Here is a 22,390-nt window from a genome sequence, read left to right on the forward strand (position 1 = left end):
GGTTGGTACACTTTACTTGCATAAAAAAAAATCAAACATAAATATTAATTAATTTATATTATATTTATATATATATATACAGTATATACTGTATATATACAATTTTAATCATAATAATAAAATACTATAATAATCAATACAATAACAATCAGTATTATTTTAATCATATATATATATATATATTTATATATATAAATGAAAAATAATAATAATAATAATAAGAATAATAATAATAATAATGAAATACTAAAATAATAGTGAGAAAAATATAATGCAGAAGATTTTTTTATTTTTTTTCTCATAACTTTCTAAATCTGTATACCTAGTTATCAGATCACATTAATGGAATCTCCTGAGCTGGTCTTGCTCTCCAAACTGACAGAAGAACACCTGCGCCACTAGCAGAACATCTCTGCTGCTGCCAGAAGTTGAAAAGCCCACCTCATACAGTACAGCCCGCGCCAACCTTTCTCTGGTCAGCCCAGTTTGCTGCTCAGGTTTGGATTGCTCCCCATGCTCCCCATGGGCAGTTCCAGAAATTCCCTGATATCCCAGATGTCCAACACAGCCCCTTTGTCTTGCAGATGTTCAACAGTAGGTGGTTTCCTCCACACCAGAAGACTTCCAGCAGCTTTCTGTACTTTGACTCATGGACATTACTGATGTTATGTATATTGGAAAAAAGGAAGTCAACAGAAAACATCTGCAGGTGGTGTGACCTACTGTTATATTGATAGAGTGAGACTGAAAAAAAGTCCCATGGGCCAGTCCCATGGCCTCACAAACTGCTGCAGAGATGATCATGGTCTGGCGTTCAAAAGCTAGACAAACTTCTTTAGACATTATATACAGGTTTGCAGTTATGCAAGAAATAACTTAATTTTTATTTTTTATTTTATTTTATTCTGACCCTATGCGAAAGGCAGTTAAGAAAATGGATGGATGTGTTTTTTAGTCCATAGTACTGCGTATTGTGTGGTCCATCGATGACAAAATACCGACAGATGGCACTATCTCTAGAGTTACTGTAATAACAAGATTAATTAAAAAGAATGTGTAATGATGTAAGAATTTTGGACACAGTCATAATGACATCACTGTAAATTAATTTAAACCCTCTATGAGGGCTGCAGGAAGGGGTTTGCACCTCTCTCTCTATCGCTCTCCTTCAGTCCATATGTCCTGAACAAGCGTCTCTTTCATCCACTCGTTCACAAAAGCTTCCTTTCATTCCATTGAGAGATGGCTTCACACCAGTTCTGTTTCCAGAGTGATACCCAGTAAACATAGTGAAGGGAATGCCAAAAATCAGTGGCCTCGGGGTCAGTGTGTGTGTGTGTGAGAGAGAGAGAGAGAGAGAGAGAGAGAGAGAAGGAGAGATGGATCTAGCTGTTTGTTTACAGGCATGCACTTGTCAACCTCCATTAGAACACACATGTATAATACATTTATAATGAATGTCTTCAAGAGTGAGTCTGAAAATGTCTGCTGGGATCTGGCTATGTCTTCATACTTGGTATGAAGGAGGGTCATGCTCCTTTTAGGATGTGTACTGACTCATAAATGAGGCATTTTGAGGCACTTATCCTTATTGGGATACACTGAATCCGAGGTAAAAAAATATTTTTTAATTATAAAAAAATATATAAAATGGATTTTTGAATTAAAGATGAATTAAATAAATCATTTTAACTGTTTATTTGTTTGTCATTTTGAAAAGTGACTAATTTAGAATTTTTTCATTAATAAGTTGCTTTTTGATTATCTGTTCATCACTGCATGAGCTAAAAGGCCTACCTTTGAATGGAAAGTCTGCCCCAGCTTTTAAGAACCAGTGAAGTCAGTATAGTCTGGTTTGGTCTTCAGGACGTTTCTGAGGTTTTTGAACCTGGATAGAAATGGGTTTGAGAGGTTCCCTCACATAAAAAAAAAAGAGGCACTTCACAACAGTACATTTTGTGAAGGCTATCTCATTGTTGTTCAGATGTTTGACTGCAGGTGAAAAGCAGATCTCTAGCAACTTGACACATAGCATGCATCAACACTGACTATCAATCTGAATACTGCTGTTTTTTTTACTGACCTTGTAATGGCTTTTAAAACTACTATATCCCATGTTCCTATAGCGTTATACCACAAGCCTTTATCTGTGCGCCTACATAGGCACGTATCTTAAAAAGAAAAAAAAGTGGGCTTTTAATAATGGATCAAGTTCAGTCAAAAGGGGCATCAACAGAGAGTAGATGAAAGAACTGCTCAGAGATAATAAGCCAGGCTGTAGCCACAGGCGTAGCCAGAGGAACTGAACCGGCTCGTGACACAAACGCACACATACACACAAAGATCATCAATTAAAGACAGTGTGCCGCTGTGCTACCAGACTGTAGATTAAATGAGTTGTTTTACAGAAAATCAAAGACTCAAATCTTGGTTCATCACTAAGCAGCGGTTCAAATTTGTGTCACTAAACAAATTATTAATTAGCGAACAAAACCAACTACATCAAACCACATCTGATAACCATTCAGGCACTGTTGAGTTCAAAAAGAGACAATTAGCATGGTGCAAACGGAAGAAAATCGTAGGCGTATTATGGTGTTTGTGCGCTAAAAGCCATTTAAAGCTAGTAAAAGTGGGCCGTCACACTTCTGAGCTAGTGTTAAGCTAGTGTGCGCACAATGTGTATCACCAGCATTTCAATATGAATTCTGTAATGTCATTTATAAAACATGTCAATAAAACATGTCATGTCAATAATTATGTTTGAAAACTGTGGGTGGCATTTTTTCCCATCCCTTTCCCCGAAATTCAATGAGAAAGTAATAACGTCTCTTATTAAACGATGCAGTTTGAATGTATTAATGAATGTAGTTCATTAGTCCGTTAGCATTCAGGGCCAGTGATCAAAAAGCAGGGGACGATTTTAAAGGCCTTAAGGGGGCCTTTTAATAAAATATTGGCAGTTACATTTGCTCCATCAGCGCAAATAGTTAAAGTCCCCATGAAATCAAAATTGACCCTATTTACTTTGTTAGCACATATTACTAGTCTTGTGGTGAACAATTAATCCGTGCAAGTAAATATAAAAAAAAAAAAATTTTTTACCATGGTAATCTTTAATCAAAATCTGAAAAGTTACTTCCGGTCTGGAATGACGTCATTTTCTGATGACGTAGGTTTGGTTTGAAAACGCTTAACCACTCCCCTCAAACAGTGAGTCTGCTATGAGCAGAGATGGAGAGGAGGAGCGCTAAAGTAAAACCCTGCCCTCTGTTCAATATTCAGTTTCACTTGGAAATACGTCACAACACTGGAGAAAAGTCGTTTGCAACTTCCGGTTCACGGGGACTTTAAACTAAGGACTACGTCAAACTAGTCAAATTAATGATACGTCTACACGACAACAATGTAGGCTACTAAAAATGGAAAATTCTTACCTTTGCGTTCCTCGCGTACAGACGACAACACGATCAAAACGATCCCCGTTCACACGGATCCGGTAAAACCACTAAAAACGCTGCCAGGCCAGTAGTTGGCGATGCCACTTTTTAAAGAAACACTACGCGCCTATAGACTGAACACGTAATACTCATGCACATGATATCACCGTTTTCATAAATTCGTGTTTTTGTAGTTTACAAAGATACAATAATGGTATCGTTTTCAAAAACTCGCACATTGAAACCAGTTTTAAAAATTTCACTTTTTCAGGCCCCCAAAACGCTGTCGTCTTGTAAATGAATGGCCAAAACGCATATTAAAATTATCATTGCACATCTCTGAGCAACACACAGTGGTGGTGTTTTGCCCATGAGCAAATTTCCATTTTTCTTAATAAACCAATTCAGTAAATGAATCAGTGATTCACTCACCAAGAAGCGGGTGACTTGTTTTGTTCCTGAAAGTATCTGTATTTTTGAATAAATCATTTGAGTGAGTGAATCCACTCATAAACATGGTCACTTGTTTTGTTCCAGAGCCTATCAGTGTTTTTGAATCAGTCGTTTGAGATTCAGTGACTCAATGATATTGAACGAATCAATTAAGTTAACAGTTTAAATGATCATTAAGACACTTGTCGCCACCTAAATAATGCTTTTTGACTAATTAATATGAATTAATATTAGACTTTGGATTTAAATAATTATAAATATAAATATATGAATATATAAAGTTTTTTTAAAGTTTTAAAACGGATTGCATGTCTTTTAGGCTTGTGCCGCATATAAATGTAAAAACTGTAAATTCAAGTAATACACTTAATTTGTTCATATTTTCAGCCCTCTTGACATTTTCGCAGCTGCAGAATTGTTCTTCTGGCTGTATACTGTTTAAAATTCTTACTTTTTTCGTCAAAATGATCTCTTGATTTTAATTTCAAAAGACCCCATCTGACCAAAAAAGCAGTCTACAATCAAAGCTCCTGTAATGTTCAGTGAACTTCAGCTACTCATATTTGTGACTTTTAAAAATAGCATAGGCTTTCTTCCGACATGAGCAGCTTTGATAGTTTGAAAGTAGATTTTTGGAAATGTTTGGCCTCTATATGGAGAAAAATATACTTGCGTCCTCTAGTTGTTTGAAAATTGTTTCTAAATAAGACAGTGGCTTTATTTAAAAAAGTCTTCTCCATTTTCAGTGCTATGCTTTCTTTAAACACTAATAGTGGAGATATGGTGCAGTGATAATGGCTATAATAATGTTTGAAAACTAATTTTCCCTAATTTCAGAGATCTGTAGTAAATAAACTTGAATGCAGTTTAACATTAATGTTATAAAAAACAAGTAGGCCTACATATTGCATGTTTCTTCTCGAGTGGCAATAATTGCGGAAGGTTATGCAACTTGCTGCCATGGTGATGTGACTTCATTTGAGGTCCAAGATGAGTGGAAACCATTGCACACATGTAGACCTTCAAAATGCAATGGGTTTCAAATCAATTTCAGTCCCCATGAATATCGCCTTGTGAAAATCACAGCCACTGTGAAAAGCTATTCATCTGGGTAATGCCAAGGTTACGTACAAGAAGACCACTCTATCTCAATGCACACTGTGGCGCTTGGCACAAATCTCCATATTTCATAAACAGATGTGTTGTTTACGGGTGGCAGGGGTGTGTAGACAAGACTCTCTCACCTTGTCAAGTCATGGTAATGGTGAAGGTAACAGCTGTTTGGCCATATGGGGTTTTAGAAGAGTCATTGGTAACACCTACTAACTTATTGATCTGTAAAATAATTATGAGTTCTCATATTGTAGATTTTTCAGGTGATGATTTGTAGTTTGAGGCATAATAATATAATGAGGGGAAGAGAAAAAATTCCAGAGCCAATTTTTGAGATTGAATGTTGCATCATTTCACTTCTTTCATGCTGTTTCATGCCCTAGGAAGGTTCTGAGACACGCGCTTACTTTGCCAGTTGATTTGCTTCTGTTATTTCCATTGGGTACGGTTGAAGATGAGTTGACGTCCTCATGGAGGCGGTCCAGAAGCCAGAGCAGGAATTCCAAAGCGTCATGCTGGGAATTCCCCCGGAACTGTGCACCATATTTAGATACGGTCATCTGGAGACAAGAAACAAGATAAAGGTCACACAAATACTAGTGTCAGATTGTCTATTAATATAGACATTACACAAAAAAGGTATTGAACATGATCCCTTTATTCAGTCGAAACACTCCATATATAAAATCCTGAGTTGTCTATTGAAAGTCGAGAGAAACAAATCCTGGAGTCATTGAATAACATGATCAGTGGATCTGACTCAGAACAGGCAGTTTGTTAGATACTGAGATACAGTGGAGACCAGATGGAGGGTGTAAATTGCATTCTGCTATACAGTGAATAATGCTTCGCACTGCAGATCATGACAACAACGGTGTAAATGAATAACTGAAGAATCCTCATCACATCTGTGATAACAAAAAAAGTTCTGATGAAATGCATTGGCAGATAACAGCAGCAGTTTTTTGTGATTGTTTTGTTCGTTTGTTTTTTGCTTTACATTAATGTTAAAGATTTCTATTTAAAAAGAATGCTGATCTTTAGAAATTTCTATTCATCAAAGAATAAAAAAAAAATAAAATAAAATAAATCACAGTTTTAAAGCGGGGGTGAGTTTTTTACACTGTTAAACAGTTGGATTCCCATGCTAAACATGGACAAAGTTTCAAAAATTTAATTGTACGTTTGAAGGAGTATTTCTGTGGCAAAAATACTCCTTCTGGTTTGTCACAAGTTTCGGAAAGTTTTTTTCGAGTATGGGCCTGTGTGACATCAGATGGGGCGTAATTTCCTTATACGGGTCCTAAGGGCACTTCTCCCGGAAGGGCGCGCGCGCACTCGTAGACCAGAGCAAGAGAGCGAAAGCAGTACGCCCATCAAAGCGATGTGCTCGGCTTTAGGGAAGTCATCGGCTGCACAGATTCCCAAAGAACCCAGCGTTAAGGGACCAGTGGATGGAGTTTGTTTTTCCAGAGCATCAACGGAGTTGTGCAAGTGTTCTTGTTTGTTCACTGCATTTCGACGATGATTGTTTTATAAACAAGGCCCAGTTCGACGCCGGATTTGCAAATCGTCTAATGCTAAAGGATGGAGCAGTCCCAACGATAAAGGTTCACGGTCGTGTGTTGGAACCAAAAAGCGGTGAGTAAAACTGCTTGTCTGCTTCAAACGTCTGAGTGTTGTTAGCTATCGGCGCGTAAGCACAGCTTTAGCTCCGCCCACACGGCACGCCTCCAGCCACTCGGTACAGCCTATCTTTCTTTTATAAATATAATAAAACTAAAGACTTTTTGGAGATATGAAGGATGCAATACTACTCTATAGGTACTCAAGATTAACATGAGATTGACTGAAACTGAGTGTTTCACCCCCCCTTTAACAAAAACGTCTAGTTTAGGTAACCCTCTTTCCCTCGAAGGAAGTAACAGAGACGTAACGTCGAAAGTGACCGACTGAAAGGGAACCCTAAATAGCACTACAAATGTTTTCAACATTGATTATAATCAATGTGTGGAAGCTTGTTTCTACCAGAGAATAAAACATTTTAAAAGATATTTGCTTCTTTTGATCTCACAATTGCCAGTTTACATCTCGTGATATAAAGTCACAATTGCAAGATATAAACTCACAAGTGCGAGTTATAAAGTCCAATTCTGAGGAATTCTGACTTTATAACTCGAAATTATGACTTTATATCACGCAATTCTGAATTCATGAAGTCAGAATTGTGAGATAAAAAGTCGCAATTAACTTTTTTATTTTTTATTCTGTGGCGGAAACAAGCTTCCATAGAAATGTTTCTTGCGCATCAAATCTTCACATTAGAATGATTTCTGAAGGATCATGTGACACTGAAGACTGGTGTAATGATGCTGAAAATTCTGCTTTGTCATCACAGATATAAATTTCATTTTAAAAGTATATAATAATAATAAAAAACAGTTTTTACTGTATTTTTGATTAAATAAATGCAACCATGGTGAGCATAAGAGACTTCCTTCAAAAGAATTGAATGCAGTATATATATATATATATATATATATATATATATAGTAAGGTACTATATTATACTGAATATGATGTCTCATAAACTGCTTACTTTTAGCTTAGTCTTTTTTCTTTAAAAGTCAAAAATAAAATAAAAAATAATGTTTATGTGCGCTAGTCTAGTAAAAAAAAATCATAATTCCAAAGTAACTTGAAGGCAACATAAGTCTTACTAGTCCACATCATATTCTCAATTCAGTTAAAAGTAGTCTTGATTGTCAGGTACATTTAAAATAATAATTTTAATGCTGAGTGACATAAGGATTAATTACAGCAGCATTAACCATTCGAACTCAATCTAGAAGCTGGAAGCAAATTGCAGATAATAATATGAAGCCGTAGGCCTAAGGACTGAGATAACATAATAATATTAACATTAGTCATATAGTGAGAAAGTGGGTCATGTGGTCACAGAGTTTAAACCCATGTTCAAAAGAATGAAAGTCTAGATGCCCAAATGCCTTGTCCTCAAAGGAGTTATTCAGAGGAACAACAATTCATTCAAAGCGCCTTCTATTTAAAAGAACGTGACAGAGAAACTGCTAGATATATTTATATATAAACAAAGGCCAAAAGTCACAAGGCTTGTGTTGGGAGGATAAAAATGTAGCCTAATATTTAATTATATAACATATAGTCATTATTTACTGTAGACTATTTAAATTCTGGTCCTGTGAAATTTCTTTGGCGTATGTGAAAGCTTTGAGAAATGTAGGCCTCCACTTATAGTGGTATTAAAAGATAGGATCCCTGTCAGTTTTAAACTGTAGGAAAAGAAAAGCTTTCATTTCGTCAATGAGTGCTCAGCCTGAAGAGGTTTGACTTGCACTTGAATGAGAGTTTTGTACGCAAAACTAGTATTAGTATGGAAGCAGAACCTTTAATGACAATGTGGCCATGCATTTTATTGGTGTATTTTTTGGTTTTTGATCCTCTTGTGAAAAACTGGTTTATAGACATTCACAGACTCTTTTGATTTTTCATTCATAGCCATATTCCAACAACAACAAAAAAAGGTTCTGTACTGCATATGGAGAAACATTTCAGTGGTGTTATATATTTCAAGACAAGAAGGAAAAGTACCCAGAACCATCCATTAAATCGTCAAAATTTTTAAAATAGTATTGGACAGTTTAAACATCAAAGCTTTGGTCTTCAAAGGCTCCTTTTTGCTTAAAATCCTGAGAGTGAACCCAAATATAAGGATAAAATTATTGTGTAAGATCTCATTAAATTATTTGTCAATGCAATTTTCTTTCCGGTGTTCCTGTTCAAATTGAAACATGGATTTCCATGAAAGTTTATTAAGACTGGATAAGGCTTTTTAAAAATCTTTTTGAAGACATTGCGTGCACCATGAGGTATTTCTAACTGATAAGCATAACTAAATTTAATTTAATATAGATATGTGACCTTTTAACATTTCATTCATTATCAGGACTTTCATTTAATTTTTTATTTTATTCCATGACAACTTTCTGTTGCTAGTTGTTTGCAGGTAGTACATATACATTCTTATCTCAGACAACATTTCATTTTTTTAGATTTCGATACAGCATACATTTTTGGTTTGCTGTAAAAGAAACCATCCAGAATCCATATTTCTGCTAGTTTCATCAACTTTTAGGAGTAGGCTACTGTACACAGATTATGTCAGAGCCAACAGACATAGGGCCAGATTTACTAAACAGGGCAAATTAGCATGATAGCACAATCCCATTAAAGCACTGATGGTAGTGGAAAGTTCTGCGCGTGATCTACTGACGACGCGCAAATTAAAGAACACAGACGCAGCCGGATCATTTCCATAATGACCAACACAATCTGGCAAGAGCAGCACAAATTAGCGTCTGGTTTAAAACATGCTTTTTTTGGGCGGTAAATAACGGCACAAATACCAGTAAATTGATGAGCGCAAACCTTAGTAAATCACCTTGCGTGACTCATTCAAATACTCTCCTCCCATAAATTTTGCGTAACTCTGTCTGACGCACCCACCGCTAGCCTAGCTTAGCACAAAGACTGGAGGTAAATGGCTCCAGCTAGCATACTGCTCCCAATAAGTGACAAAACAACACCAACATTTTCCTATTTACATGTTGTGATTTGTATAGTCACAGCGTGTACAAATAACAAGGTCACATGAGACACAGCCATCTTCTAACCATATACATACTGGGAACTATATTCTCTGAAGGCGAAGCACTACTACTTCTGCGGAGTGATTTACTCCAACTCGGAGCGAACTCTCTTCTCCTCACCACGGGGCTTCTCAGGTGCTGCGAGCAAATCACTCCGCCCAAGTAGCAGTGCTTCGCCTTCAGAGAATATAGTTCCCAGTATGTATACGGTTAGAAGATGGCTGTGTCTCATGTGACCTTGTTATTTGTACACGCTGTACATTCCTTTACATTTGTACATTTCTTTAAAAGAGAGAAAAAAATTCACAGACTGTAGTAGGAGAAACATTCAATTCAACACGCATAATATGCACATACTACACAGAATATTATACACATGAATAGACATATTGCACAAATAAATGGCAACACAACAGTAAAAAAAATGTTTTAATTAGCCTATCCTTTAACTAGCCTATAATTAGCCTGTGAATTCAATGCTCTTATAACTGAAAGTACAAAACTTTTCCCTAGGCGTGATTTTTGTTATGGGATAGCTGTCTGTATCTACAGCCGGAGTGGGAAGACCAAATATAATTCTTCACTGCGTGTCTTTAGTAAATCCTTTTTACCGCCAAAAGAGGGTTTGTGCTAGCGCAAACTGTTAGTAAATCTGGCCCATAGAGCACAAATTTGATTCCAGTAATTTTTATTCCCAATACTAACTTGAGCAGACTTGATGACTCAATGTAGACTCACATCAACTATTAACTCTGCTACGCTCCGCTCTGAGTGGGATAGTTGGACATCAGTCAGGAACAGTACAACATGACCTTGTGATCTGTGAAATACCATCCTGTCATCCATCAACCACATACCATCTCTATCAACAGCCTTTTTTCCCTTTAACAACTCATTGGTTTGAGCTCCAACTAGGGTTGTCAAACGTACTGGTACTATTGGTTCCAGTCGGTACAAAAAAAAAGGTCAACCAGCATTTCTGAAGCAAGCATAGAATATAAATCTGATAGGTTGCATTATTCAACAGAACACCGGGTGTGTTTAGTACACGCTGATAGACGCTGCTTTCAGATGCTCTTGTTTATGTTTGTTTGAGCGCTCTCTGAGCATCAAAGGTTTCTATTTACAGCGTGTTTTAAGGTTGAGCATTGTAGCAAATCACAATTATATTTGCTGATTGCGTGAACACAATGGCCTATCAGAGGTGCTGGCCAGTAACGATTTATTATAGTCCTTTTACCACAGTTGCTTGTCAGACTGTGCGAACATGACCATGTCCAGTGTTGGGGGTAACGAGTTACAAAGTAACGGATTACAGTTACGATATTACTTTTTTGGGTAACGAAATAAAGTAACGCATTACACTAAAAATATCGGTAACTACACTACTTTACTAGACTATAGGAACGCGCTTTCCTGCATTACCCAAGCCGTGTTTGCCTACGTGTAAAGCTCTGATCTGTTTGTGGTGCGTGCATGTCTGTGTGTGTGTGTGTGCGCAAAAAAGGACGCATGCAAGAAAGACTCGTCCGGAGATTTACATCAATCCGTGACATGTGCGGTGACAGTGAGCTGCATTTACATGCAGGACTGAAATGGTGACTAGCAAACAAAAACAATCTCTAGCATTAATATTGATCATGGCTTGTCTTGAAAACTGAAAAAAAGAAGAAAAAATGAACACGTCTATGTGGAGCAAGTGTTGCTTTGTTGTTGTCTCGCTAATTGTGTCACCAGGTTCTGCGCTCCAATTGGTTTTATATTTGACAGTTGTTGTTGTATGGACTTATCTAACTCTGGGGGATAAGAGGAAGTCAAGACTGAATTTTGCAGAATTTCGTTGGGGGTACAATTTTATCGCAACAATCATTAATCGGCTCTCAGTAAACCATAAGCGGAGTTTGGGGGGCCAATGATTATGTCTGATCAACGAATAATTTTTTTAATTCTTTATTTTAGATTTTTTTTTATAGACTTGCTTGTTGCTAGGATGACAAAAAAAAATTAAACGTACATTTTTCAGACTGCTCTTCCTCAGCAGTCTAACAGCACTCATCAATGTCAAAATGATCGAGACGGCCATTCAAGTCAAAGAAGGCGGGTCTTACTGACACAACACAAAAACTTTATGGAAAGATGTAAGTATTAGACAACTGTTTTATGATGGAAATGTTCAGCGACCTGCAGTAATAGACTATCTAGTGATGTAAACTATTCAACTTGAAATTTCACAGTTTTTAATTTTGAGTATGCGATCATGATTCATGTAATTCATAAATGAATGTTACGAGACAAGAAATGTTTGCGTTTTCGACTTATGAATAAGAGTGAATGTGCGCACATTTTAAAATAAATTCTTCCTAGAACCAAGAATTTACCATTCTTATTCATTCATTCCCTTATATCCCTTCTAATCATTTCATTATTTAATTCCTTTATTATTATTTATAAAATAATAAATTCAGCCTTGTGTGGTGAAAATGTCAAACTAGTGATCAAAGACTTCAGATTTTGGCAAATCGTGGCCAAAATCATACAGTGTAAACCCAGCTTTAGTCAGAATCTGCTTAAGTTTTTGTTTTGTACAACGTGAGCCGCATGCTTGCAGACCCTTTCATTATAACCAACAAAGTGTTAACAAGTGATTCATTGTACAATTAAGACAGGGTTTTCTTAAAGCAGCATTCAGTAGTTTCGGGATTTCTTCGCTGTATTCTCGCTTTTTGCTCGCAGGTTTCTCTCTAGAGCTCCCCCCACAGCTTCGGAATAGATATTTGACAACACTGTTGTAATTCTGAAACTGGCGATTCTCAGACACCAGAGGCTAGTAGATCAATGACATCAAAGCAGATGGGACATTCTTTAAAACGTCTTCTTCATTCGGGTTTGAACAGCGTGAGGGAGCGCAATAATGACAGCATTTTAGCAGATTTCTTTTGGCCGTAAAGCAATTGTTTACATCGCGAGACCTGATATCACGCGAGACTTCCTGACGCGGCGGCCGGAGGCCCGCCGCCCCAAAGTTGCAAGTGCGGATTTTCCGCTCTCGGGCACCAGGGGGGTGCGAAACCACCACCATTCAACCCGAAATAAGTAATATAACCATTCCAATGACTCCGAAGCTGTTCAGTTAAGGTAAAAAAGTTACTTAGTTCACCTTTAATTATAACACGAGTTTTCGCGAGAGTGTAGAATTCCGTGAGCTTGCGCTTTAGAGATTGACAGCCTTAGTGATTATAAAGGGCGGGCTCTTCTCTTGCTTTCTGTTTACTACCCATTCACAATCTGAAGTTTAGTTTTTCATGCTGCTAAGTAGGCCTAATCTGCAAAGTTTCTGGGTTGACAACCATAGGCCTATTTAAATGCGCAATCTAATTAGAAGCTGCGATGATTGACAGTGCTAACCAACGGATAAGACAAAAGCGGGCCAAATTTTTCTTGAAGTACGTAATTCAACAGTTTTTGCTCTGGTACCGAAATTGTTACCGACTACCGAGAACCACGAAATTTTACTGGTATTGGTACCGACTACTAGCCTGGCTAACGTCAGACCTCTTTCTCATTGAGGTCTGGGAACCACATGTTCATTTTCTCGTATTTGAGGCGTGGTTTACGAATGCAGTTTATTGGGCGCTACGAATGTCTATCAAATGCGCCTGTACGTAGCTCATAGCCAATTGTTTCAATTATACCAGATGACGTATGTAGAGCGACAGAAATTCGACGACGAAGAAGACGAAATAAACTTGCGTTCTAAACTACTTAGAACACTATCTAAGGCTGCATCGAAAGGTAACTTCGCGTCTGATGCCATGTTGGATCCATAGATATAAACAAACTGCTTCGGTGTGTCGCATAGACGTCGTCATCGTCTTGCTGCTCCCTCCCCGTTCTGTGTTTGGTTCCCTTTTTGAGGGGAAAATCTGGTCCATGGTGTCCAGGCTGCCTAGCAGCGTGAATAAAATCGCGCTGCGCTCAAGGCAGCATGGGGAAACCCAGGCTAACCGACTACTGTAACTTTGGTACCGTGACAACCCTGGTTCGAACTCACACATTCCACAAGATTTTGCTCTTGCAAAAATTGCACAAGTTGAACCAGTCGCCACTTGTAATGCTGTCACTGTATAACTCAGGTCCTTTTTAGTCTAATTAGAAATAGATTGCACTTGACGCCGATATTAGGCAAATGAAGTTAAGCGCAGTGGGAGCCTTAAATTATACTGTAGAGCTCTTGATTGTTTATAGATGGCTCCCAATTTCTTCAGTTACAAACTCATTAACTCTCGCAGACGTCTGAGAAGCAGAGCGAGTTTATTTATGCTGTCTCTAGACAAGATACTCTGGGCTCTGTCAACACAGGAAAAAGCAAATGACGTCTCAGAGAGCCTCATGTAAATTTACGACATGCAACTCAGACTCTGAATCAGATGAGGCTGTTAATGTTGTCTTGTGGCCCAATATAGGCTACAGTATTGTTTCACATTTATCCATAAATGTGTTGGGTTTTTTTTCCCCCATTGAGTGTACATTTTACCTTGAGTGATCTTGTAATTCTCCATTCGTCTAACAGTCAGCCCAGACTGGAGTCCTTCAAGGCAATACCGGTAATTTCAGACTTTTGATAGTAGGGTGTGAATAGAAATGGGGCTCTGTTTCTCATACCTTATGGCTACACTCCCACCTCTTCTCGATGACGCTTTTCCACAGAAATCTTTTCTGGATTTCTCACGTTTCTTAGTTTCCTCCTCCAACCTCAAGATAAATGGTTTGCTAAATGTGTTTTATTGAACATGTTATTCTAAAAGTCTTAAAGAGTTAGTAGATATTCTGTCATCATTTACTCACCCTCATGTCATTCCAAATCTGACATTCATGGAGATTAATTATTGATCAAGAAGATATTTTGCAAAATTGAATCTGCTCTTCCAAAAAATTACTGTAAATGTTTTACTTTTGTGTGTGTGCGTGCATGTGTGTACTATTCCTTTAAGGTTTTTTTTAGTACAGGTCAAATCAGGGACACAGCAACTAGAAATTTCAAGGTTGCTGAGTGATTTTGTTAGCAATATTATTAAAGATGACAAAGGCTGGACTAATTAGGCAACATAACAGTCATCGTGAAGAAATTTGTACTTCTACCATATTAAACCATTAGCTTTCTGCCATCTACCCTGTCTGTCTTTAAGACTGTAGTGTCAAGTTCTTTTGTCATCATTTCTCAAGCAAATGTATTACTCTAGTAGTAGATTTCTAAGAAAGCAGCGTTACATAAGACTTGCGTTCCAGATTGTACTCGTCTTTGTGGACAGTTTCCAGTATGGTGATGTCTTATCTGAGGGTGCACTCTAGTTTTTACATTTACTCTCTGGTGGTGATAATGCTATCTGTGGGAAGTTTCTTATCCTGATCTATTTTTTGCTTAAGAGAGATCTTCCTGTGGGAAAGCATTTGCTCGCATACTGAACAAAACGGTCACATCAGAGAAAGATTCATCAGCTGATTTGAAGTTATATGGGAAGTTGAAAAGCGTCCAAGAGATTTTAAGTTAAATAGATATATTAATGCAAAAGGAAATTTAAAATTCAAATTCAAAATTTCTTTGGAGACAGACATTAAAAAGCTTCTTCTGAAGTGGGCTATCAGGCTGTAAAACCTTTTTTAATTGGAACTCACAACACTTATTGTTTTCTCCAGTTATGCAAAGCACATTTGAGCAGCTATGAGGAACTTTCACGGGATGCCTGTATAGGTGGATAAAAGCATCAGAAAAGTGAAGAAACAGTAAACTTGAATGAGTTGAGTTTACCTTAAACTCAGCCGAGAGTTGTGGTGTGTATTGAAAAGTCCAAAGCGCTCGGACTAAAGACGCGAGCCGTTCCGTAACTTCTCCTCTCTCGTGCTGACCGTTCTCATTCATGATAAATCCATTCATTCCCCTGTGACACAGATCCAGTTTATATCGCTCCAAACCCAGATATTCTGTGAGCATGTCCGTGTTGCTCAAGCACTGCACGACGGCGTTCATGAAGCAGGTGTTCCCGTGGTTCTTCAGACCCAACGCGCCTGGCGTTTTGTCCCCGTACAGCGAGAACAGTCGCTCTTTCGCGGAGGAACGGCAGGGAAGCGAGGAACTTTTCCTCACTTGGCTGCCGTTATCCTCTTTTTTCACATGTCCCGAGTTTCCAGCGCAAGGTGCGCTTTCTCCAAACCCACCATCATCATCCTCAGCATCGGACCGTTCGGTTGTTTCCCCACCGCTAGCCAAGCTTCCCAAACTTTTCAAGATCTTACTCACCAAACTTTCCACAGATTTAAACGATTTCCTCCGGAACAGTTTCCCTGTGCGTTTAGTAGACTTCCCCGAATCTTTTTTCGCGTTCTTGTCGCGTTTATCCATGCTTCTTGTTTATTTCCCTCCGTGTTACTAAAACGTTCAAGCACATAGAGCGTTGTTATCCTCACCTGATGCTACGTCGATACACCGCATTGTGGACAGCAGTCGTTTCACGCGCACATCAGCGCTGAGATTTTTTCTTACGCTCCCCGTGAAGGAATGATTGACAGGTAGAGCGGTCAGTACGGAGACTCCTGTGACGTCACGCTGCCGGACGGTTAGGAGCGAATGAATGATTGACAGCTCTCAATAGTGGTAAGCACGAGCGCTCCTGGAACTTCATACTGTGGCGGGGAAGCTGCCTTCGAGTGCGAGCGAAGATTGACAGGTGGAGCTGTCAGTAGGCTACGGCAAGCCTAGTGACCAGTGTGCGAAGTATAATGACTTTCAAAGGGTCGACTATTTGAAAATAATTTTAAGGTGCTGTTTTATTAAATGCTGACGGTCACTGTCAATAGAGGTCACATATCAAACCTCCAATAAATCATATTTTCCCACCTCAGGCATTAAAGACCTTTTATTATTTTCAATGTTGCATTCATTGGCTCCCATTCCTAGTAAAGAAGCTAGTAGGCTATTTAAGTCGTGTGATGTGATGTTTACCTGTGATGTGATGTAATGTATATAGCCTATGTTTGAACCTTTAGTATCAGTAAAGCTTACCTGATGGCATTTGTTGGTTGTTTGCTAGTTAATTCACAACAAACACCTTTTATTCTCAACCCTGTAATGGACTAAATGGAATTGGTTTAAAAGGGGTTTCACACAAAACTTGTTACATCTGCTCATGTGTCCCTCATAACAACAATAAATGTAAATATTTATGATATTTTTCACATTTTTATGGGACTGAAGTTAAAAGACCAATTGTGTGTCTGTGGTCCCTTTATTTTTATTTAAAAAAGAAGAAAAAAAGAAAAATATATTTTCAATTTAAATGTTTAACTAAAACCACAATTTTATTGTGCTATTCCTTAACAGTTCAGGTGGTAATCAGCAAGAAATGCCTTCATTTTTAATCGTCTTCCCTATTTGTTTATTTATTTTTCAAAAATATCAGTGTGGCAAGGTTGAGAATGGTGAAGACTAAGGTGGGGCCAATTGCCTTCAATTTTATATTTTTAATTTGGTCTCCTTCTCATATTGTGCGCTTCTTTCGGTCAACATCTGCGTTTCTGCTGACCTGATGCTTGTCAATGTTTAAGTGGACACATTACTTCAAAAATTCTATTTATAACAAAATGATGAGTTGTCATGATTTTGGTAAGTATATATTTACTGAAACCATAACTATTTATTCATAAATGATGAGAAAAACTCAACCCTGTCACAAGTGTTCAACCCTGAAACAACGAGAAACTGATAGACAGATAGCTGAGTGTGATGGGGTTGAGTTTTTTTGCTCAAAATGGACACTGCTCCTCATTTAGTGTAGGATACCATGTACTGTATGGCATCAATGAAATAAGTATGTGTATATACTTATGAATTAAAATAACATTTTGAAAACAAATCATTTTCCATCTTAATTTTATGTGATGTGGTTGAGTTGTTTATCTCGACAGTACCCTCCCTGACTATAATATGCCTTAAAAATATGAATAAAACGTATGATACTACTTGAATGATGTCATTTCTGGTAAATTACGTCACATATGGGAAGAATCTAAATTATTATAAGCGGAAAATGGTTGGCGTGACAAGGTTGAGTTCAGACTGAGGGACGTAACTCTTTTTTTAAATTAAATAGCTTGCATTTCTTTAGAAAAATATTTTCAAAAGAAAGTTACACAAATAAATACTTACAATATTGGCACAAATTTTAGACACTGTGCATATTTTGTTAAATATTTTCTAAGTATAAATTCAGGGAAAGAGGATATTTTGAAGAATGTTGGTAACCACCCACACTAAAAAAAGGTACCAAAGCTGTCACTGGGACAGTACACTTCAAAAGGGTTCTATATGTACCATTTAGGTACTAATATGTACACGTTTGCTACCAATATGTACCTTTGAGGGACTTATATGCACTCTTTAGGTACCTTTTGTAAAGGTACCACCACAGTGACAGCTGTGAGTTGACGGGAGCCATTGACTTCCATAGTAGGAAAAAAATAATAATACTATGTAAGTCAATGGCTACCGTCAACAATCTGATTACCAACATTCTTTCTATTTATATATTTGTCTGTCTATCTATCTATCTATCTATCTATCTATCTATCTATCTATCTATCTATCTATCTATCTATCTATCTATCTATCTATCTATCTATCTATCTATCTATCTATCTATCTATCTATCTATCTATCTGATTTTATCTATTGTTCTGTCTATACTGTAAGATCAGGCTTTTTGCACGGAGATTAACAATGCTGCAGTTTAAATGTCAAAGGTGTCAATGTCATTTTTATGTTAATGCTCATATAGGTCCAGTGACCAGCCATTGACCTGATATAATGAATAGACTGCAAAGATAAAAAAAAATATGAGGAAAAAAACTCAGGCGGTTGTGCTTTGTTAAAGTTTTTCTCAGTCGCTTTGGTACATTTCTTGAATCATCCTTTTGCTAACCTGTATGTGCATTTCTCAAAACAAATGGATTACCTGCAAAAGCCAACTTACTCAAAATCCTTAGTTCATCACTCAAAAGTAAGTATTTGTGTCAATGAACATATCAGTGCCATCAGAATGACAAGTCCTTGTGTCATAGTTCACAATATAACAAGATAGTTATATATTATTATAAGTTAATACGATTATATTTATATTGTTACAAGATAGTTATAAGATGTAAACGATGGCTATCATTTTTATGACAATGATTGAAAATGCACTTTATCTGTCAGGGTTCTGCCCTGGCAGCCTTGTCTGTGTTGTCTTTGTTTCATGTCTCTATGATTGTATTGTGTGAAAGGACATGGCTTTGTCTTTGTTTGTGTTTGCCATGTGCTTTTCTTGTTCCGCCTCCTTGTTTCCCGTTACTACGCCCCCCTGTCCTTTAGTCCTCTTTTGCTGGATTGTTTTCACCTGATCTTCATGTGCTGTCCCCTTTATATTGTGCCATTTTCCCCTCATGCCTTTGCTGGTTCGTTGTGTGCTTGGTTCATTGTGTGTATGTGGTTCTTACAGATATTGTCAGTCAGTGCTAGATTTAGATTTCCTTGTTTGATTATTTCCTTTTTGTTAAATTCTAGTTTTTCTTTGTTCCTGTGTTTTTAGTCTAGTTCTAGTCTTTATTTATATTTATTGTAGTTCTCTCAATCCTTGTTTTTTGGTTTCTCTTGATTAAATTTTTTTGCTAAGTAATCTTTTATTTCTTTATATATATATATATATAGCCGCTTTTGAGAAAACCGCTATGTCATCGTCCAACTTAGTTCAGTTCTCATATAATGGTGTCAATGCAGGCAGATCAATATTATTGTTGAATGTCCCCAACTAAGCAAGCCTAAAGTCATATGAGGGTGTATGATGTTTCGGGTCTCGCAACATCATACACCCTCGCCCAGGCGAGACCCGAAACACCCATTGATCCCAGGATACATCACTGAAGATGTGTCCTAGTGCATCCATGAGATGTTTCTTGCATAGTTGAATGTCCCCAACTAAGCAAGCCTAAAGCCAATGGCAACAATGAAAAAAGCGACAAATGCGACAAGGAACCAAAACGCCATATGGTGGCAGAATGGAGAAATGCTTACGTTTATCAAGCGACGAGAATACTTTTTGTGCGCAAAAAGTAAACAAAAATAACGACTTTATTCCACTATTCATTTCCTTCTCTCTGGGTCTCGAGCTATTTCACGTAGTGTAACTGCGTAGCGCGTCTGTGTTGTACGTCACACGTAGGCTCACTATTGGCCGACACTGGTCATGTGTGATGCGTGTGACATACAACACAGACGCGCTACGCAGTTATACTACGTGAAATAGCTTGAGGCCCAGAGAGAAGGAAATGAATAGTGGAATAAAGTCGTTGTTTTTGTTTACTTTTTGCGCACAAAAAGTATTCGCGTCGCTCGATAAACTTAAGATTGAGCCACTGATGTCACATGGACTACTTTGATGATGTCTGTATTGCCTTTCTGGACGTGAACAGTATGCCGTCCATTGACTTTCAATGGAGGAACAGAAAGCTCTCGGATTAAATCTAAAATATCTTAAACTGTGTTCCGAAGATGAACGGAGGTCTTACGGGCTTGGAACGACATGAGGGTGAGTCATTAATGACATAATTTTCATTTTTGGGTGAACTAACCCTTTAATAAATATCACTGAATCCTGACATTATCTGTATGGCATATACATTTCAACATGTACATATTCCTCAATGTGGGATATTGATTGCAAGAGACTGGACAGGATTCACATTACACATTTTACTGTTGGTCTGTCAACAAATTACAGTACAATGTCAACATATAAAGAAAAAGACAAGACACATACTGTATATAGTGTGTGTGTTTGTGTGTTACATTATGTCTCTAAGGTATATTTACTGTATAATGTTAAATGCAAGCGGACTACTGTAATAGTATTACAGTAAGTATACAGTTTTACAGTATAGTATAGTGAACATTGTCTGATTACATACTTGTTCTGTCTACAAACGTTTGAATGATTGAGGACACGGTTGTTCTCCCAGCATCCAGCTGTACCTTTCGACCCGCCTCGGCTAAAAGGTCATGACTGAAAACATGGTCCACACAACAGTGGCCCTTATTTAATCAGAAATATCTATACAATCTTGGCCTCTTACCTCTTCCTCTGTTTTACCTCCATACCCCTTCACCACACATCTTTACTCCTCTGACCATGTTTGTTTCCTTGTTGTTCTTTCATTGTCAGAATTTGTAGCACTGTGTTATGCTCTGTCTTACCAAATGAAGCTCTGTACCTCTCAACTCTTTTAGAGAACTGGTTGATCATTGGTTGATAGGCCTTTACATTTCCCTTACATTTACATGTGTGGAATTCAAAATTCACCTCTGCAATTCATCAATTCAGGACACGTTTACAAAATTGCAATTGATAATGTAGGTAAGAGCAGACACTTGTACATAATCAATTGCATGAATGTACCAAAGCATTTGCAATTTGTTCAAAACAATGAGAAATTGCTTTTATGACGTGCACAAGTGACCAGATGATGTGAAGGTTGAACTAGTAGTTTTGAAAAATTCAGTTGTGACCCGAGAAACGCACCAAAGCGAGAAATGAGAAAAACTGTAATATTAATACTCTGCTCTCCTCACACTGAATTGGTGTGAATGTTGTTATCACCTCTGACTATTTAATTCCACTCCATTACTCCCATGATGTTTGCACTGTGTCCCTGTTGCCGTGTGTCTTTTACTGGACTTTGAGTAACCCCACACCTTCACTGGTTTATCATCACCTCTTGTGGACAGAGAACAGACGCTCAGTCAGAGTGAAAGCCACATCAACACTGTTCCCCGGTTATCTCTTGACTGCCACGGTGATGGAATTTTGTCTCAAAACCAGACCACCTACAGTTTTCCATTTCTACTGCATTCAAAGCACTGAGGTGGTTTTAAACTCATTCTGTCTCATTCATGTCCTCTTTACATCTGAACAATCAGAGGAGATGAATGTCTAGGATAATGGCCAAAATGGTCTTATTTTTAGATTTCCGGTTCTTTGTACTTCTTTTTTTCTACTGAGTTCTTATATGCAAATGACTTCAAAGTACAGAACATGCAGAGCTTAAAGACTTTTTGTGTGTATAAATGTCTCTAGGTTGGCAGCTATCGCTTTCAGTGTGGCAGCCCTTTGCAAAAGACCAGATTCGCAGTTATTTTTATATTCGGAGGTACATTTACTTCCTTTCTTTTCTTTTTTTTCTGTGTGATCACAGACACAGAACAATGCAGAAAAGAATGACATTAGCTCTAGTTGGACTGTATACACAGTTTGCATGTGGACTGGACTGGAAAATGAGAAGAGAAGCTACAAGTCTGGTTTTAATTTATCTAACCCATTCAGTCTAGTCTGGTTTGCCAAGCCGCAGCATCATGGTTCTCTAGGGTTTTTCATAAAGTCTTAATTTTGAACCTTACCATGCTTACATTCTTCTTTGGGATCAATAATCAACATGATGACGGGGTCTGTTGTCTCTAAAAACAGTCATTATCTCTAATGATAATATGCTGTTAACACAGCCTTGTGGTCCCCATACTTTGCTAGCAAGCTGTGTAGACCAAATAGATTCACACCAAGTTATAAAATACTGATAATAAAAAAAAGAGCTTTACTTTGAGTTTGGACTAGAAGG

General features: G+C 37.7%; 1 protein-coding gene across 1 annotated transcript in view; it reads right to left on the minus strand.

Moving 5' to 3' along the window:
- usp43b (ubiquitin specific peptidase 43b) overlaps window positions 1–16,427 on the minus strand; it is an 80,146-nt gene extending 63,719 nt beyond the window's left edge. The window contains exons 1-2 of the mRNA XM_081372422.1: window positions 15,501–16,427; window positions 5,414–5,566 (exon numbers count right to left, since the gene is read on the minus strand). Of these exons, the coding sequence (XP_081228548.1) occupies window positions 5,414–5,566; window positions 15,501–16,091 (744 nt within the window). The 5' untranslated portion in view covers window positions 16,092–16,427. The remainder of the gene's footprint in view (window positions 1–5,413; window positions 5,567–15,500) is intronic.
- Between the last annotated feature and the right edge of the window lie 5,963 nt (window positions 16,428–22,390).

Source organism: Scardinius erythrophthalmus, assembly GCF_964197995.2.
Source record: "Scardinius erythrophthalmus genome assembly, chromosome: 1".
Classification (NCBI taxonomy): Eukaryota; Metazoa; Chordata; class Actinopteri; order Cypriniformes; family Leuciscidae; genus Scardinius; species Scardinius erythrophthalmus.